A 20370-nucleotide genomic window follows, 5' to 3' on the forward strand; every position below is an offset into this window, starting at 1 on the left:
GGATATGAGGCATACATTTAATTCTTTTAACTTGTAAGACTAACATATATATATTCCAGAATGCCTTGTATTTTTGATTATAATATTTGGAATATGTAATATTTTACAAACACATATTAAAACACATATTTTAATTAGTTGAACAAAGAAGAAAAGGTTATAAAAAGAACCTTCACCCAAGTGATTCATATACAGAATTTCAATTTTATGAATTAAACGGTTTGTGAACAATTGAAATAACATTTCATTTAGGACATTTCTCTTAATTTTAAAGAACCTTTTTTGAGATAACTCCCATTGAAAACCAGGTTTATTGGCAACATTTACAGATTGTCAGCTATTGCAATAAGTTAAACAAGAGTAACTGAAATGGCTCAACACAAATGTTTCAAGTGATTTCCTGAAAATGCAACGTTTGCAAAAAATGCAGACCCTTATTCATTGTCTGGAATCGTTTGAAGCCCTTTGAACAGTTTGCACTGAAACTGTCTTTTGGACCTTGAATCGTTTGGTTCCCATTGAAGTCCATTATATGGAGAAAAATCCTGGAATGTTTTCATCAAAAACCTTAATTTCTTTTAAATAAAATTTAAAAGTGAACTACTCCTTTAACATTTAGGAACATTTAGCGTCTTCTCTATCTTTTTGTATCATGTTCCTTGTTTGTGAAGGGTGATGATATCTTCTCTCAACTTTCTGGGCCATTCTTTTGCATTTTTAGTTGAATTTGGGCAAACCCGATTGAAACATTTGTTTTGTTGAGCCATTTCATTTACTTTTGTTTGATTTGTCCATTGCAAACAGCTCTGTAAATTTAGCCATTCTTTCAACACTGACTTCATTCACATGTTCGTTGTCTTTAAACCTCCTCAATCTGTTTTCCCATCTGTTGAAAGGAAGGATCTTACCCTTAATCTGTTAAGATCAGTGGTCATACAACAGGTATCTTTTTCTCTAAGTTTAAATAAAACAATAGCTGGTCAGCTTCACTATATTGATCCTTACACATATGAGTTGAACTGATATTAGCAGCAAAATATTAGTGGTTTCTTCTCTCTTAGTGGCTGGGATACCTCCACCATCACTAATGTGATTACAAACAATTACGTCATTTGAGAATTAGCTGGGGAGAAATGCAGGGAGGGAGCTGGGTTTAAGAACATGTAGCTCAACAAGAAAAGCTAAGCAGATGAGTTTGGTCGTCAGGTTCCTTACATCAAATAACGTGCATCTGAAGAGTTTCACCAGACGTCAGGTATGTTGGACCTTCATGCTAAACGTTTTTTCTGTCATTATGTTCTACATAAGGAATTTAAGAGTTTATTGTAGTATTTTTAGGCTTTTATTTATACTTTATTCGTTTACAAATTCTGTGCATTTGACCGAAGGAACGATTTTGATTAAAATGCATATTTCTGTGTTGTAAATATAGTAGAATTTTTGATTATTACATGTATACACTGTAAAAAAAAATATTGTTGGTTTAACTTAAAAAAGTAAGTAACCTGGTTGCCTTCAAATTTGAAGTTCATTGAAATGGAAAAAGTGAGTTAATACAATGAAGGAAAATGATTTAATCATCAGAAACTCAAAAAATATTTATGATATCAACTAAATAAATTATTTAAGTTGATTTGACAAAAGAAAAAATGTTGTGATTATTAATCATGAAAATATTTTTTTACAGTGTTGTATATGTTTTGCTCACCAAAAGTTTATTTAAAAAAAAGTCATTTGAGAAAATATTTTGAATGTTAAATTCTTGTTTTCTAGCCTATATAAATTCATTTTAACATGTATTAATCTCTACATAAATAAAGGCAATAATACAAAAAATCAAACACTTCATAAATATGTCTAGTGTCATAATGTTTGTTGCTGTTGTTGTAATTTTCCAATGTTGTTTTCTATAAAACTGACTCGTCTATGTGATTTTTTTTCCTAGGTGTTAATCCAGCCTGTACTTACATTTATTCATTAGATGGGTCATATGAAACTGGAATATCTGGAATACACTTCCTTACTGAAATATCCCTAATTTTAACTATTGGACTTCAGTATCACCGCGTTTGAAAGAGACTCAAAGGTATTCACGTTCATTACCACGTTTAAGAAGAGATGGACGCCGTGGTGAAGAAGTCTCTGGGTGCTCCTCTCCGACAGCTGACCAGCTGCTTTACGGGGAACCAGGATGGATTCAGCCGGAAAAGCAAGAGCGTGCGTCGGAAGAGCGCCCCCTGCTGCTACGGTCAGACAGCACATGACTCGTCCTGGTTAAGGACTTACCAGGCAGAACTGCACAGGGAAAGGTACACAAATAAGCGTATACAATTATTAAACACTTAAATTATCTATATAAACCCAATAGCTTAAAAAAATAATTGTTTATATTCTGTTTAAACAGGAAATTAAGGCAAATCAAGTGTGCGCAGAAGAACGCAGAAAGAGCCGCAATGAGGATTCATCACAGAAGTCCACACCAATTCACAAAGGTACGAGTGTTCTGTCTGCCGCCACTTTAAACACATATTTGGCGGAATATAGTGGCTTACATTTAATATATGTATATTTTTCAGGCACCAGTTCAGAGGGCAAACCTAAAAAGCAAGAACGCCACCAAAAATGACAACTCTCTTTTTGGTGCCTTCCAAGGGCTCAGCCTCAACATGAACGGAGCACAAACATCATCGACGGCAGATCCATGTAAAGTCATGTGAAAACAGAGAAGAACAACATTTCAAATGACTCTGATGGTGTTACATCTTACTATCCTTATCCAGTTTATTGGTTACCAAGAAGAAATTTCTGAATAATGCTGGGAATAATAATAAATAGGCCTATCTCGATTCAAATAATCAATTTGAGGTTAATTTATGACCTGCATATGCTGCATTCCAGGAATATAATCTGATTATGATATTTCATGATTATTATATGTCATCCGACCTCATTGAAAATCCACTAAATGATAAAAAAATAGGCTATAACATAAAAATCTAAATATATATTGGCCTAATGAAAACGTTAATCTTGTTTTGTTTTTAAAGAAAGAAAAAATATAAATAGAAATATATTTTAAACAAGCTTAACTCTTACTAAAATTTGAAAATAAATCTGAAGATTTTCACTGGTGGTCCCCAACTCACGTGTGGTGCACTCATATTTTATCCATGTTTCTAGTCCTTCTGAATGCTTAATTTAAGTCATGTACAGTTATTTCAAACTGTAAAATGTACTCATTTTGTTTCTCAAAAACTAAACAACTAAACCAGTTTATGACAGATTATTTTTCTTTACTTACATTTGATCCACATTTGATCATTTTGCAGATCATTTTCTAAATTTACCTGGATTTTGCTACATTTTCAGTTCACGTGTGTGAACACAAGGAACAAAATGGTCTTGTATTTACGTAAGGAAATGTAATTAGTGGCTACAGCACAGTACGCACAGAGCTTTGAAGGACAGTATCCAGCACATTTGGCACATGTTCCCCACCTGTTTGTTGAAAGACTGTGTACATCAAAGGCAATGTCTTTAATTATTTTCATCGTCCTCCTCTTGCTCGGCAAAGGTAAAGCATTTCACTTAAGCTTGGGCTCAGGAACACGATACTCAGCACTTTACAGGATTGACAGTAGTCGAAACATGAAACCATACACTGAATTTACTGAAGACCTGATGTGAGCAATGATAAGCCACTGCATGACATTGTGCAAGAACCTGGATGAACAATGCTGGGGTTAGTTGTCACACTTTATCTAGTGATTTTTTAAGTTTACTTTGAGTCAGTTTCAGTTACTAAACACATATTTTTCCATTGTTTTTCACCCTGGAGGCATAATACAATTCAACAATATGCTGTCACACTGTATCACACTGGAACACAAGTTGTCACATGGGAACCTGCAGTTCACACTGATTTGAAATATGAAATAATATTTTAAATATAAATGCCATTTGGTTTTCAACCAAATTTAAACAGGAGCCTAAAACAATCAATGAAACTTCAGCAAAACTTAAACGGTAAATAAAATCAATGAAACTTCAAGAATGGGATCGGTGACATGCAAAAATATCCAACCATTGTTTGGGCTAAAAATACCAATTAAGTAATTTAGAAAGTTACAACATGACAACTTATCCCTATAAAATGCATATATTCATGGTAAAACACTCACTGTAAAAAATATTTTCAAGATTTGTTATCACAACATATTTTCTTTTGTCAAATCAACTTTATAATAATTTATTTAGTTGAGATAACTTATTATTTTGAGTTTCTGATGGTTAAATTAATCTCCTTCATTGTATTAACTCAATTTTTCCAGTTCAATCAACTTAAAATTTTAAGGCAACCCATGTTACTTACTTTTTTAAGTTAAACTAACAATATTTTTTACAGTGTAGTAATCACAACATTTTCATCATAGAAGAGAAGAAATTGTTGAATAAAGTTTTCATCATAGAAGAGAAGAAATTGTTGAATAAAGTTTTTTCTTTTGTGCACAAAAAGTATTCTCGTCGCTTCATAACATTAAGGTTGAACCACTGTAGTCACATGGAGAATCACAAAGCTCTTGGATTTCATCAAAAATGACATGAGGATAGATAATTAATGGCAAAAATGTCATTTTTGGGGGGTTAAAACCCTTTAAAATAGTGTTTGCCTTAAATATACAATAGTACATTTATGCACACACGTAGAAGATATTTCTGAAGCTCCCATCAGCCTCAGGTAAATACATCTGTGAGCCTCCAGCGTATTCATGTCCTCTAGCTGTAGGTTGGCCCCGCCTATTTCCTTCCCAGCTGGGCCGCTGAGTAGTGACGCTCTGTCCCCTACCTGTTCACCCAGACAGCTTGTTGAACAGATAACACGCAGGTGTCAGCAGAGAGGGAGATAAAGACAGCGGCTGCTATCAAGAAGCCGATTATATACTCAAACATCTGCGGGTTTCATCCCGTTCTTTATGTAATAACTTGCGCGTGGTTTGATGACAAGACAACCCGCGCGCTCATTCTGAGGAGGTTTCGCCAGCGCGCGAGATGTTATATGTATGGAAAGTTGATACAGGGGAATAATATTGACAATAATTGCACTTATACCCAGAGGAGCTCTCCAAGGGCGGATGCATTACGCAGTGAGGAACGTCAGGATTCTCCTGGAAGTTTTTGGATCACGCGAGAGTCCGATTGTACTGGTAAACTTATAGAAACTTGCAGTGAATATACATGTTTGAAATGGCTATGGAGACTGGTTTGTCTCAACGTATATTAATTGAGAAAAAACTGAAACTTATTTAATTTAAAAAAAGTTGAGAATTAAGAAGTGTTAAAATCACATTTTGACCTTTTCATATTGAAAACTTGAGGTTTTGTAAGTAAACATTGCATGCTTTACAGGTACAAAATGATTCTGTGTTTGGGAAAGTGTGATGTCTTCAATCTGTTCTTGAGATTCTGCTCAATTTATCTGCCAAATTAGTCATCAACCTGAACCTGCATTAACATCAGATCTGACATGGATGGTGATTACAGACAGTCTCCGGCTTCAAATGGTGACTCGAAGCTCCGCTCCAGAGGTGCCTTCTCCTTAACCAACTGGCGTTCCTCTTCAAGGACTTTATTGCAAGGAGGAGAGGATGTGAGCAAAAGGCTGCTGTCTATTGCGAACCACCAACAGGAACGGACAGACTCGGGGGACAGTCCCACCTCAAAGTCCCTTGAGGTGACCGCAGGGTTAGATGGCACAACAGCAACTACCACTGTGACCCCCTCCACTCCACCTCGCCCCAACAAAGCCATGGCCGAGTCAGCGGGGCCTTCAGAAGCCCCTCTGCCATCCGAATCAGAGGAAAGGGTCTTTGATGACCAATCCACATTCCTCCAGAGACAGTTCGGAGCCATGCTGCTGCCAGGGGTCAACAAGTTCTCTCTGCGGATGTTTGGGAGTGCAAAGGGTGTCGCTGCCGAGCAAGCAAGGATCAAAACATTTGGGGTGTGGATTATACATCCATATAGTGACTTCAGGTGAGTGACGCAGGGGAAAGGGAAAATATGACTTGGCAGAACGTCAAACAGGGTAAGTGTTGTTGTTACTGTAAAAACAATTCTAAGATCAAGTAAATGACCAAGTAAAGATGTTGGTTTGACTTTAAAACAACAGTCATTGCAAAATAGTTTATTTTTTCCCAGTCCAAATATGCTTACACTTAAAAATTGCCTTGTGGTTCTGACCTGTTTGTTCTCTCCCCAGCATGCACTGGGGTGTGAATAATTAAGCTAGTTTTATTTTACAGCTTACAGTTGATTTTGCTGTTATTTTTTGTTGCTTGTTATCTTGTGATGTCAGTATGAGTTTGTTCCTAAAATGATCGGTTGATTTGGCTACTCATGTCAAGTTTCATGTAGAACTGTTGAGGTTTGTGGTATTTAAGGCATTTCATGAGTGTTTTTTCATTCTGAGTACTACTGATATAGTCAGTTTTGTTCTTCAAGTGTTATCTTAGTATCATTAATATAATATCATAGTATTGATTTATATTTTGAACCATTTTTTAATATACTTTGTTTTCCTTTTTATTTTTCGTAAAAAATATTGTATTGTGTTTTTTATTTGTGTTTTATTTGTTTAAAAAATATTTATATTTAGTTTTTAGTCATTTTTATTTCATTTTGTTGTAATTTAAGTACAATTTAAACCAACTGAAAAATAGAAATCCTTTCTTGGCTACTAGCCAAAATAAAATATATTTTTATGGATTTTTTTTTTGTTTTGTTTTCAGCAATACTGCTCCATGGACCATGTACATTTCTCATAGAAAACTAGATGAACCATATGATTGTGATGATATCTAGGCCTATAACGATAACAATAAAGATATAGTTCTTAAAATTGTTCTAAATATTAAAGAATTGCGGAGTCCACACCACAATTATATAATGATACAGAGAAATTATATAGTTGGAATCACTTTCAGAACATTTTTTTTTTCCAGCTGATGATGGAATAATTTCCATCCAATCAGAATCCATTCTGCTTTAAAGAACTTGAGCATTTAAAGCGACAAATGACAAAACTGCAGCACGCTCAGAATAAACAGGCTGCGTTATCCAAAAGCATCGTAAGCCTAAGTAGATCGAACCATTGCCACCAATGGTCTCTTCACTTCACGATACTTTTAAGAAGCGCAGTCCAGAACGATATCGCCTGCTGGGGTGGATGCTAATATTGTATCGTTCTTGGTGTGAACAGGCCTTAAGAATAAAGGAAGATTTGCACTGAACTTTTTTCAGTGCAAAATCTTTAGTTAATATAAACTGGTATAAACCAGTTATTACTGGTTACTGGTACAGTTGAGGGTGGACTAGTTATTGTTACTGGTACAGTTGAGTTAAGGGTGGACTTGTTATTGTTACTGGTACAGTTGAGGTTGGACTAGTTATTGTTACTGGTACAGTTGAGGGTGGACTAGTTATTGTTACTGGTACAGTTGAGTTAAGGGTGGACTTGTTATTGTTACTGGTACAGTTGAGGTTGGACTAGTTATTGTTACTGGTACAGTTAAGGGTGGACGAGGTATTTTTACTGGTACAGTTGAGTTAAGGGTGGACTAGTTATTGTTACTGGTACAATAGAGGGTGGAATAGTTATTGTTACTGGTACAGTTGAGTTAAGGGTGGACTAGTTATTGTTACTGGCACAGTTGAGGGTTGACTAGTTATTGTTACTGGTACAGTCGAGGTTGGACTAGTTATTGTTACTGGTACAGTTGAGGTTGGACTAGTTATCGTTACTGGTACAGTTGAGGGTGGACTAGTTATTGTTACTGGTACAGTTAAGGGTGGACTAGTTATTGTTACTGGTACAGTTAAGGGTGGACTAGTTATTGTTACTGGTACAGTTGAGGTTGGACTAGTTATTGTTACTGGTACAGTTAAGGGTGGACTAGTTATTGTTACTGGTACAGTTGAGGTTGGACTAGTTATTGTTACTGGTACAGTTGAGGGTGGACTAGTTATTGTTACTGGTACAGTTGAGGTTGGACTAGTTATTGTTACTGGTACAGTTGAGGTTGGACTAGTTATTGTTACTGGTACAGTTGAGGTTGGACTAGTTATTGTTACTGGTACAGTTGAGGTTGGACTAGTTATTGTTACTGGTACAGTTGAGGGTGGACTAGTTATTTTTACTGGTACAGTTGAGTTAAGGGTGGACTATTTATTGTTACTGGTACAGTTGAGGTTGGACTAGTTACTGGTACAGTTGAGGGTGGTCTAGTTATTTTTACTGGTACAATTGAGTTAAGGGTGGACTATTTATTGTTACTGGTACAGTTGAGGTTGGACTAGTTATTGCTACTGGTACAGTTGAGGGCGGACTAGTTATTGTTACTGGCACAGTTAATGGTGGACCAGTTATTGTTACTGGTACAGTTGAGGGTGGACTATTTTGACTTGGTCAACAACTCAGAACAGAGTACACACCTTCATGAAAATGGTGTTCCCTGATGGAAGTGGCCTCTTTCAGCAGGAGAATGAACCCAGCCACACATTGTTCAGGAATGGTTTGAGGAATAGTATGAAGAGTTCAAGGTGTTGTCCTGGCCTCCAAATTCCCCTGATCTCCATAGGCCTATGTCACGAAAAAACTGAAGACCGGAAGTTAGTCGTAGTAGGGTATACGGCTCTTCCGGTTAGCTTTTTACAATGGTGGAGTCCGACAGATACCGCTGGACCAAATCTCTCCGCAGCCTGCCTGAAGTCACATGACGATGTGGGTCAGATGGTATAAATGAAAACTCTCAAGTGGGAAAGCTTAGGTATGATACAGAGGAAGCCAGTACACTACAACAGCTGTAGGTAGCTCTAGCCGTTCGCCAGTAAGGTAAACGTTTCTATGGTAACAGTGAGTTGGACCAATCAGCAGACGTTGCTCCCAGGCTTAGAATTGTGGGTAGTGTAGTTTTTCATAAGATCACGGATAAAACTTGTTTTTCTTAAAACATGGTTGATTTCATTCGCACTTCTTTTCACAACCTCATAGCTCGTGGTCAGTCTACCTCGGATGGTTTAGACATTAGGGCTGATAATCTAAATCCTAATAGTTGACCGGGAAGTTCTGTATCCCTACTCCGTGTTCCGGAAGCAGGAAGTGTGATATATGCTTATCAAACTGAGCAGCTGTGGGATGTGCTGGACCAACAAGTTCGTTCCACCTGGCAACTTACAGGACTTGAAGGATCTGCTGCTGCAGATCCTCTTGTAGAGTCTATGCCTCAATGGGTCGACGCTGGTTTGGCAGCACGAGGAGGACCAACAGTGCATTAGGCAGGTGGTCATATTTTTTGGGGCTCATTGGCCTATAACAATAGGGAATGGCTGTGAGGTGAGAAAACACCTAACAAATTAACTTAACTTTCATTGCTAATTTGCTATCAATAATCATACAGTGTCAACAAGCACTTATGCCACAAATCAGGTCCTAAAAGAACATACATTTCAATCATCACATTAAAGGACAATGCTACACAGGTCAGTTACAGAGCTTTCCCTTATAGAGTTACCATTAGCCAGAAATGCTGTCATCGTTAAAGGACGGGTTGGATGGAAGGTCCCACTCGGTTACAGAGTGTCAGGTTAATGCTGATCTGAAACGCGTATGCAGAGAAAGCAGCAAGATGTCAAAGGATAAACGGATTATGTTTTCTAAAAGCAAGACATTATCGGTTATAGGAACTCGATCACCACACCTGCTTCATACCCAGTCCAAAGCGAAACATATGGGTGTGCAATTAGGAGATAAAACCAACATTTTACATTTATACAATTTAATGATACACTAGAATCACCAGTTACATTACTGTTTTTTTTTTTTATTTGTTTAATGTGCCAAAATATTCCTTATAGCTACAGTAAAACAAACCCTTGAGCCTCTTGAATTACTCCAGTTTTATCAACAGATCAAATGCATTTTTAATGCATCCTGGCCCAGTTACTGTTAACATTGTAGTTAATTACTTCAACTCCATACATACTGATAACATTCAACATTAATTTTGAAACTGGGACAATTAAACACGGGAACATTTTAAAATATGATAAAGGTTAAAAGGTCATGATAAGTATCACACTTGAATCAACTACAAGAACAACATTTTCTTTTTCTTTCAGGTTGATCGCAGTACTGATATTTTGAGTGATATAATACAATTTAATTGTAAATAGGATGACTAAATGATACTCATTCAATGAATTTTTTTCAGTGTTATTTCAGATTTAGCAGATTTGTCATGTTTTTATTTTCCCTTTCTCATTTTACACAAGACATATTGGTAACACTTTACAATAAGGTTACATTATGTAACTACTTTAGTTCAAATTAATTAAGATTAAGAATGAACAATAATTCTACAGCATTAATCTAAATTAATGTTAAATTCAACATTTACTAATACATTATTAAAATTAGAAGTTGTATTTGTTAACTGTGAACTAACTTGAACAATGAACAGCTCTATTGTTTAAACTAACATTAACAAAAATGAATAAATACTGTAACAAATGTGTTGTTGTTAATTATTAAATGTTGTGTTAATGAAATCTTATTGTATAGTGTTATAGAAATGTCACATACTAGATGCTTTTTTTTTATCAAATCTGCCGTTCCTTGCTATGTTAAGTGCTATGTTTTTAAGTGCAAACCTCCAAATCATTGGAGTTGTCTAATATTGATAAAACAACCTCAAATTTGTTAACTATCGCTTTCATTCTCACACGAGTCAAATGGCAACCATAAGATAAAAAAATATATATTTTAACTTATATATATTTAAACTGTTTTCAAGTACCCACTCATTCCACTGACGCTGCTTTGGAAAATATGACCACATGTGGAAACTTCAAACCACCGAGCACATGTCCCGTGCGCAAACGACTGCATATCCAGTTTAAACAGTCCCATACTGTACAGTATGTTCATGATTCTCCATTACCTCTTTAGAGGAATGCTTTGCAACACGTGTAATTGACGTAATCTGCTTGTTAGCTCAAGATTGTGTACATTCTTAGAAGAAAAGGTTCTAAAAAAAACAGAACGGTTCTCTGTGCCATTTATAGAACTATTTAGGGGTTCCCATCATGGGATCATTGTGAGTAAACATTAAAAAAGTAAACATACTTTATCACTAGAATAATTTAATAACCTGTTAAACCTTTCATTTCTCCTTATATATAATCTTTTTGGCATGAATCAGTGAGTTATGCCAAATTCAGTCAAGTGTGTAGATACGTATTTGAATGAATGGCTCGTTTTGTACTTTTTTGTCCATAATAGATTACCAGGTGTGCTTTACAGAACAACATTTGTTTCTTAGAAAATAATCTTTTATTTAACTCTAAATGTCTGGGGCTGGTTGAATTTTTTTCCACGAAACATGGGACGTCGCTATAGGACGGTGTATTAAGTTACAGAGACAGTCACTGTATAGCACCCTGAAGGACCGCTCTTGTAAGCTTCAGGTTTCCAGTCTAGACCTTTAAACCATATAGGTCTTTAATAAATAAATAAATAAATAAAATATTTAATATCATTCAGACTACCGCTATCTATCTATATATATATATATATATATATATATAGTCTGACTGATATTAAATATTTAATAGAAAAGTTAATCTCTAAAATCTCTAATCATTTAGTGACACTGATTTTAGTTTTTAGTTTTTCATTTTTCAATTTATTTATATAAAATATTGCAGATTTTTAATATTGGCTATGTATCAGTTATTGAAAAAATTGTCAACTTATCTTTGTTTTCTTAGTGCATCCTTTAATTGGAATTACATTTGGTTGTGTTGTAAACTTATTTTTCTTCTAAGGCCATGTCCACACTAATATGTTTTCATTTGAAAACGTTTATTTTTCTCTTTGTTTTGGCCTTCCGTCCACACTGAGACGCCGTTTTAAGTCAACAAAAACGTATCGTTTCGAAAACGCTCTCCAAAGTGGCTAAATTTGAAAACACCGTTTTCGTGTTGTAGTGTGGACAGTGAAACCGGAGGTATTTCAAAACGATGACGTAAGTTTGGTCATGTGATCCATGTAGTACCAATAGATATTCATGTTTATTGGTATTGTGCCTGTTATGTGTTATTCATTTTTACACTATTGCTAAAATATGTTACTTTCTATGTTACTTAATATGTGCTATTCTTCATAGCACTACAAAGATGACAGATAATGTATACATTTGCTGTCCTGCGGCAAAACAGGAGAGCAGTTGCGTTTTAGACCAAACATAGGGTGACTGAATGCGACCTGGACGCATCAGTGATGGTGAGATAATTTGCTAAATAAAATGATCCTGTTTTTGTGCGATAACATTATTATCTCAGTGAGCTTTTGTGAAGTTTCACGCATGCGCAGTAAAGTGAATTTAGAATTTTCTCATCCACACCGAAACGTCGGAAAACGGCTGAGAACGCTAGTGTGGACGGAGAGCGTTTTTAAGCGAAAACCCCGTTTTCAAATGTATCTGGATGAATGTGGACGTAGCCACATTCGTGTTTGAAAGCTCAGATGCAAAGACCAGGAGACTCGGGTGTATCTTTTTAAGCGGGGTTCTTTATTTCTGTTTCATTGCTGTAGTATTCCCAAGTCTGCTTCGTCCAAAAATCGTAGCCAAGTCTGACCTAAACCAAAATACCTTGTGTTCATATAGGCCTACCTTTCAAGGGGGAGGGGTTACATAGAGGTGGAGACACTCTGAAACAAAGCATGTTGATTCAGCTGGTTACCTGATTTCATCAGGTAACAGTGTAACTCAGAGCCTTGAGATGCTAATTCTATCAGCCTGATAAGACGAATAAAAGGCGTAGCTGACCTTTGAGAAGTGACGAGGTTACGACACCCTGATTGCCTCAAAATGGAAAACAGTGTGCCAAACTTTTTTCAGTTAAAATACTATTGTATTGGAGCCTAAATTAAACATTTTAATAAATTTGTAACCCTACACTTGTAGTTATGCATTTTAATATACATACTCCAGGCAGAATCCATCCTTTGTTCCTTACGTCATGCGTCTTCACACAGGTTCTATTGGGACTTGGTTATGCTTTGCCTGATGATGGGCAACCTCATCATTCTTCCATGGGGTATCACCTTCTTTGAGGATCAGAACACGCTGCCGTGGATCACCTTCAACGTGGCCTCTGACACCCTCTTCCTGGCCGACCTCGTCTTCAACTTTCGTACCGGCATAATGGAAGAAGAAAACTCCCAAATCATCCTGGACCCGCAAGTGATCAGTCGGCGTTACCTGCGAGGCTGGTTTACGATAGACTTCATCTCCTCTATTCCGGTGGACTACATCTTCCTGGTGGTGGATCTAGAGTCCCGGCTTGAGTCGGCAGAGGTGTACCGCACCGCCAGGGCACTGCGTATCGTCCGCTTCACCAAGATCCTCAGCCTGCTTAGATTGTTGCGCTTGTCCAGATTAATACGTTACATTCATCAGTGGGAAGAGGTGAGTGAAGGAGCTGGGAGAGAAACAGATAAGGCAAGGATAGAAAGGAAAGAAATCTAGTGGGAGGAAATTTGACAATTCTGATTTTTTAAGTATTTAAACGCACTGTGCTGCTGATATTTTTAGAATGACCGTTAGCTTATTTTTTTCTTACAAGTTTTGGCCCGATCATCTTTTATGTTATAACTCGCTGCATCTCAGAAATGGCTTTTCATTTTGGTTCCTCCAGCTATTTGTTCCTCCAACCATTTCCAAACTTCCATAATCAGTCTCAGTCTCTTTTTAAGCATTTTTACATTACCTTTGCTAAAGTTAATTCATAGTAGATAGCCTTTAGAAACAATAATTTAATAACTGTTAAATGTATTATCTCAAGATAAATATAATTTTTTTAACTGTATATCATAATGTTGTAATAATTTTGCTTAAGTTTCCAGTGAGTTTTTACTTGTCGCAAAATGATTGATTTTTGTCTTTAGTGCATTATTATTTATTTTTAATAGTCAAGCGAAGTTTGAAGCACTTTTTTTAAACCAAACAGCTTTTTTAGGCTAATTTGTATGACCAACTTGAACTCACTTGTACTATCCCTCACTTTTTTTTTTTAATACAGATCTTCCATATGACCTATGACCTAGCAAGCGCAGTGGTTCGCATAGTGAATCTGATTGGAATGATGCTGCTGCTGTGTCACTGGGATGGCTGCATGCAGTTCTTGGTGCCCATGTTGCAAGACTTCCCAGATAACTGCTGGGTCTCCAAAAACAACATGGTGGTATGAGTTTTTTTTTAGGTTTTAGGCTTCGGTATGTTTGAGGTTGCTGGGGAATGTCTCAAAAATGTGCTAGTTTGTTAGGAAATGCAAAAATATACTCCCTAAAGTCCTAAAGCGTTAAGGGTGTGTTCACTTCAGTTCTTTTGGTCCGAACCAAAAAAGAAAATTCTGCATTTAGTTCTGGTTCGCTAAGCATTCATAATGTCATTTTTAACACCGAACCTAAAGACACAAAACAAAAACAGCTTTAATGCCACGTATATTTTGTGACGGAACTTACCGAAGATCCAAAACAATGCTGTGTGCCGGGCTAAATTAACTCTCTGTATGTGCGTACATACAATAGTGGCCAAAAGTGATGTCCAGCATTGACATTACTCTTTATTCAAGTATTATTTTTATTATAATTTTATTTATTTTTTTCAAATTAAAAAAAAAAATTTGTTAAAGATTTTATAATCATATTATGTAGTAGTTCTAGGAATCAGTATTTTTTGTTGTTGTGATAATAATGCAATGAAACGTGTCGTATTGTACCAAAATAATTTTTGGCCAAGCTGTCAAAGAAATTATGAACACAAGCAAAAACAACATAAAATCAATGAAATATTAATAATCGATTATGATGTAGTTAATACATTTTCATATATATATATATATATATATATATGATTAAATAAAACCTGAGACTGTAGTTTTTACCTTTTTTTTGCCAAATAATATTGTCAGAATTTTTTAGTTTATATCTCACAATTCTGACTTTATAAATCACAATTGCGAGTTTTTATATCATGCAATTCTGACTTTATAACTAGTTAACTATTAATAATTAGTTTCCTAGTTCTATAGTTTTGTTCTCCCCCCATTAATATATATATATATATATATATAAATATATATATATATTTTTTTTCCTCATATTTTTATGGTGTAATTCAACATGTAGGGTCATTAAAAACAAAGATCTTTTCTGAACATCACTTTTGGCCACTGTATTCAGAGCGGTGCCAACAATTCCTCCATTGCTCACACACAAATGTATATCTGCCGCAAGTACCGAACTGAAAAAGCAACGTAGCTCCTATGACGAGAAGAGCCAGCTATGCTTGAGCACTCTGCCCTTTTAGGGTTGCACCTTGTGGCATCAAATCCTGTTTTTAGGTTATTTTAGATGTCTCTGGTCCGTGATGCGTTTATATTTCAGTCAAAAGAGTTTTGACCCAGCATTCACACACTTCGTCAAATGAACCGCACTAACAGAGTTTGTTGTAATCGAACCAAAACTGTATGAAGACATCCTAAATTTTGCTTCAAATTTACGTACTATCAATACATATTTCTCTGTCAGAATTCCACTTGGGACGTCCAATACTCCTATGCGCTTTTTATGTCCATGAGCCACATGCTGTGTATTGGGTATGGTGCTCAGGCTCCTGATGGACCAACTGATGTCTGGCTCACGATGATCAGCATGATTATTGGTGCTACCTGCTACGCCATGTTCTTGGGCAATGCCACCAACCTGGTCCAGTCCTTGGACGCTTCCCATCGTCAGTATCAAGAGAAGGTACTAGTTGCTCAGTAATTATTTAAAAACCTTTTTAAAACTAACTTTTTTTCTTTTTTGAACAATTTGGTTGTCTGGTTTGTTACAGTATAAGCAGGTGGAACAGTACATGTCCTTCCACAAGCTGCCAGCGGACATGAGGCAGAGGATCCATGATTATTACGAGCACCGCTTCCAGGGCAAGATGTTTGATGAGGAAAATATCCTTGGAGAACTCAGTGATCCACTAAAAGAGGTTTTTCTTATGCTTTTTCTTTCCTTGCTTTTGCAACCATGCTTCTCCAAGGCTGTGTGGGCTAATGTTAACTGATAGCCAATATAACTATTTAGACATTGCGTCTCATTCATTAACAGTGTTTACGTGCTTATTTATGGATAAAACCTGTGTCTGCTTGCAAACATTTTCATACGCAAATCATTATTTGTCACTAAGACTAAGATTTTAAAAATATGTAGAACCAACTGCAACTAGACACAAAAACTACACACAATGGCATTAGAAAATTATTATTCAAGTCAGTTTTCAAAATTATGTATTATTTGGGGGAAAAAAAGAATATATATATATATATATATATATATATATATATATATATTCTTTTTTCCCCCCAAATAATCTTACCAAAAGTTTAATAGTAAATCATGGTGTTGCGAGCTGAATTCACTGTCAACTGTCACATTATCTCCCATTTTGTTTCTCAAACATAATCCCTTTTATTATCTCTTAGCATGTGTCAATTAAATAGGACAGATCCATGTAATACTTATGTGCTGATGTGTGTTAATTGGTATGGATTATATGGCTAATCCATCTTGTTTTTGTGTGTTTTCCCTGCAGGAGATAGTGAACTTTAACTGCCGTGGGCTGGTAGCTAACATGCCACTGTTCTCAAATGCAGATCCTCATTTTGTCACTGTGCTCCTCACAAAGTTACGCTTCGAGGTCTTTCAGCCGGGCGATATGGTCATCCGTGAAGGAACGCTCGGTCGTAAAATGTACTTCATCCAGCATGGCTGTGTCAGTGTAATCACTCAAGATAATAAAGAGAAGAGACTGAATGATGGCTGCTACTTTGGTGGTGAGTTTCATTTTTCCTTGTATTAACATGTGTTTAGCGCTTTTCACAAAGTTAAGCGCTTTTTACAGTGTTTCAAAGCAGCTTTACAGAGAATCATGATGTTAATGTTTACAATATCTCAATATCTTCATGTCTTATTGTGACATTAAACAAGATTAGCATGGAAGCATGTTTTCCACCATGAAAATATAAATAAATAAGGTAATTTATTATTAGTAATTCAGACTTAATAACTTACATTTTTGAGTTTATTACTCACAATTCTGACTTCCATAGATTAGAGATGGGCAATAATATAGTTTACGCTTTGTAACAATGCAAGAATTCAAGCAGTTGAAATTTGATATATAATATATTTCGCTTTTACGCGAGTATACACAGATAAAGCTGGACACTGGACATACTTATAAATTCTATATACAGTATATTATAACTTTATATGTGGTGCTGTACGATAATATAGTTACATTTTGAGACAAAAGTAAAAACAATCAGGCAGTTCAGATTTGCTATATAGAATATATTAGTATGTATTGCATGTATGCTTGTTGAGTTTTATATAATATATAGCTGTACAATTATACATTTTACATTTTGCGACGATATAAATGATCCCACAGCTGAGATTTTCTATATGGTATAAATTGCTTTACTGGAATAAACTCTATGTAAGCAGGTAAAGTATCATATATATATATATATATTTATATTGCGTGTATATAAATATCTATGTGTAAGGGATAAACCACGGCTAGCTGTGTATTAAGCTATTGCCTCCATGAAGTGCATTCAAATCGTTTAATGCACAGCTAGCCGTGGATTATCCCGCTTATACCATGGTCATTTGCCAACACTGACAACTTAAAGCTGTTATTGATGTTTACCGGAAGCCGAGGGTAAAACTGATGATTATTTTCGTCAGTTAAGGCGCATTAGATTTAGCACTCTGCCCACTTTGAATCATACAAAAGAGATAAAGTAGTGATTATATGTATTTGAATTAATGAATTATAGCATTATATGAATTAATAAATGAGAGAGAGAGAAAGCGAGTGAGCGAGATAGATGCCTACAGTACCATAACCATACATATGCATGCCTCTGTTCAGCACCTCTCTCTCTCCATTAACAACAAAGCTATGACTTGAATTACGACAATTTTATAATTTTTTATTTTATTACTAAAGATCCCCGGGCAGCGTTGATAAGTTTCCGTACTCCTGAATGTTTCTGTATGCGTGTTCAGCGTGATCTTCGCTGTCTGTGTGTGAGTGATGTATATGCGTGCATGTGTGCTCTTCAGTGAAAACAGCGCATTAATAGAATGGTGATTCAACTGACTTGGAACTGAGTTTTGGTTTTATTGCACACCTTCCAGCCAATCAGAATCGAGTATTCAGACAGCTCATGGTATATATATGTTCTTTAGTCAGATAATTGTGTAATATGCATTAGGCTTTGAAATAAATCATATTTGAGCTAAATCTAAATTTGTTCTGTTCCTCTTCTTTTTTAGAGATATGTCTACTGACCCGTGGCCGTCGTACAGCCAGTGTCAGAGCCGAAACATACTGCAGACTTTACTCGCTCAGTGTGGACAGCTTTAATGAGGTTTTAGAGGAGAACCCATTAATGAGGAGGGCGTTTGAGAGCGTGGCGGTGGACCGGCTGGACCGTGAGGGAAACCGCATTGTGCATTCACAAAAGAGCATGGAGAATGATGGGGAGTGACGGAATCTTTGCGTGAACTCTCTCTTGGTGAATTTTGTCCGAAATCTCACTGAAGATGGATGAATGTAGAACAAAACATAAAGCAAAGTGTTACAGTGTCCACATAATTGACATTAATGACAATGTACAGTTGCAGTATGGTGTGATTTATCTACTTAAAATAGTTATATCCTTTTCTTTCTTTGACAATGCAATGTAAGAATGATCAATATCAGTCCTGTAGTTCTGATCATGTTTAGCTGACTATTGATATACTGGATCTATGTAATTCATTTTCAGTCAGAACCCATTAGTTTAGCAGGGACCTTGATCAATGTGATGACAAATCAATATGCAACAATATATTATAATACAGTTTAATTAACAATACAATGAAATGAGCATAGCATAAAACATAATCTAACATTACAACTGTTTATTTACTTATTTTTTACACTCCAGGAACATGTCTGTCTTGGCAAAATCACACTGACCCCATGTATCAAGTTCAACCAATTAAAAAAAGTTGAAAATAATATTTTCGATTAGATGTTCAACAATACAATAATAACACTGTATCTGCTTTCCGGATCAACATTGAGCACTTAAGAATCATGCACTGTAACAAAATATGTCATCTGAAAGACTTGGCTATAAGCTGGGACATCCTGTCCACTGTCTTCTTAGCGTCATATTAAAGTATTAAACAATATTAGTCACATAATCGCTGATTAAACTCATTTCCGTTTGGCGTGCTGAGTCCTTGAGATGTGCTTTTGAGGAAACTATTTACTCAGGAGCAAATATTAATTTTAAATAAAATTTTGTTTGTAACATTTCTACTATTCTCTGTGGTCGTAAAAATAAATATATTTTGTCGCACGTAATGTGTGATATTATAGTGATGAATTATGAGTATTATTGAAAAACAATTGTGATTCTTCTGAGTATAAAAGTTAATTTGATGTTTCCATGACGATATAGAGATTGTTTCTGGGAACAATTGTGGGAATTTATTTTGATTGCAACAATACACTAGTGAGATGCAGTGAAGATTGTTACTATAAAGATGTTTACAGCACTTTTTTACTAAAATTCACTTGAAAGGACATCATAATATAAGCTGTAAACTACAGTCTGCAAACAGTTTAGTAGTCATGTTATCTGCCTGGTTTAATATTTACAGATTCCCTCATTTAATTGCTTTCATATACTAAATAAAACTACACTTCATGTTTGTGCAATTTATAACTGGGGGTGAAATGACACAACAAAGGTGGTCTACTAATGTGATTACAAACAGTATTTGGCACAGTTTTGATTTTTTAAATTGTAAAATTTATTTTCATTGTATAGATAATGTCAAACCATGTGTCATCAGTTTCCCTCAAGTTTACACAGATGGAATGAAATATGTAGATCATCACCTTTAAAATACAAGACACTGGTTTGATATTTTGTCATCTATTTTTTGTTACTATCTTATTTTTTTCATGCAAAAACTTTTATACACTATCATTCAAAAGTTTAGAGTCAGTAATATTTGTTTAATGTCTTAAAGGCTACTTAAAATTCACTTAAAAATGAAAATACTGTCATCATTTACTCACCCTCAAGTTGTTTCAAACCTGTATGAATTTTTTTTGTGTGCTGAACACAGACGATTTTGAACATTGACTTCCATAGTGTTTTAGTTAACGACATCTTTCA

At 35.5% G+C, this 20370-nt stretch overlaps 2 protein-coding genes across 3 annotated transcripts; both read left to right on the plus strand.

Annotated features, from left to right (window-relative positions):
• Positions 1-295: 295 nt before the first annotated feature.
• Positions 296-4199, plus strand: LOC120483732 (uncharacterized). The gene is made up of 4 exons (XM_039678928.2): positions 296-1255; positions 1946-2309; positions 2405-2492; positions 2577-4199. Exons 2-4 carry the CDS (start codon positions 2119-2121, stop codon positions 2715-2717), a joined length of 420 nt encoding a protein of 139 aa, XP_039534862.1. The 5' UTR covers positions 296-1255; positions 1946-2118; the 3' UTR covers positions 2718-4199.
• Positions 4200-4804: 605 nt separating this feature from the next.
• Positions 4805-19500, plus strand: hcn3 (hyperpolarization activated cyclic nucleotide-gated potassium channel 3). Of its 2 annotated transcripts, none has more exons than XM_039678921.2 (8): positions 4805-5204; positions 5407-6033; positions 13097-13529; positions 14143-14304; positions 15653-15871; positions 15960-16106; positions 16710-16950; positions 18467-19500. In XM_039678921.2, the coding sequence occupies exons 2-8, from the start codon at positions 5525-5527 to the stop codon at positions 18679-18681; spliced, it is 1926 nt and encodes a 641-aa protein (XP_039534855.2). In that variant the 5' UTR covers positions 4805-5204; positions 5407-5524; the 3' UTR covers positions 18682-19500. The 2 variants fall into 2 exon arrangements, with proteins under 2 accessions (XP_039534855.2, XP_039534856.2); XM_039678922.2 differs by having other exon boundaries at positions 4812-5204; positions 5489-6033.
• The last annotated feature ends 870 nt before the right edge of the window (positions 19501-20370 follow it).

The sequence above is a fragment of the Pimephales promelas genome, chromosome 18, assembly GCF_988280905.1.
Source record: "Pimephales promelas chromosome 18, fPimPro1.hap1.1, whole genome shotgun sequence".
NCBI lineage: Eukaryota > Metazoa > Chordata > Actinopteri > Cypriniformes > Leuciscidae > Pimephales > Pimephales promelas.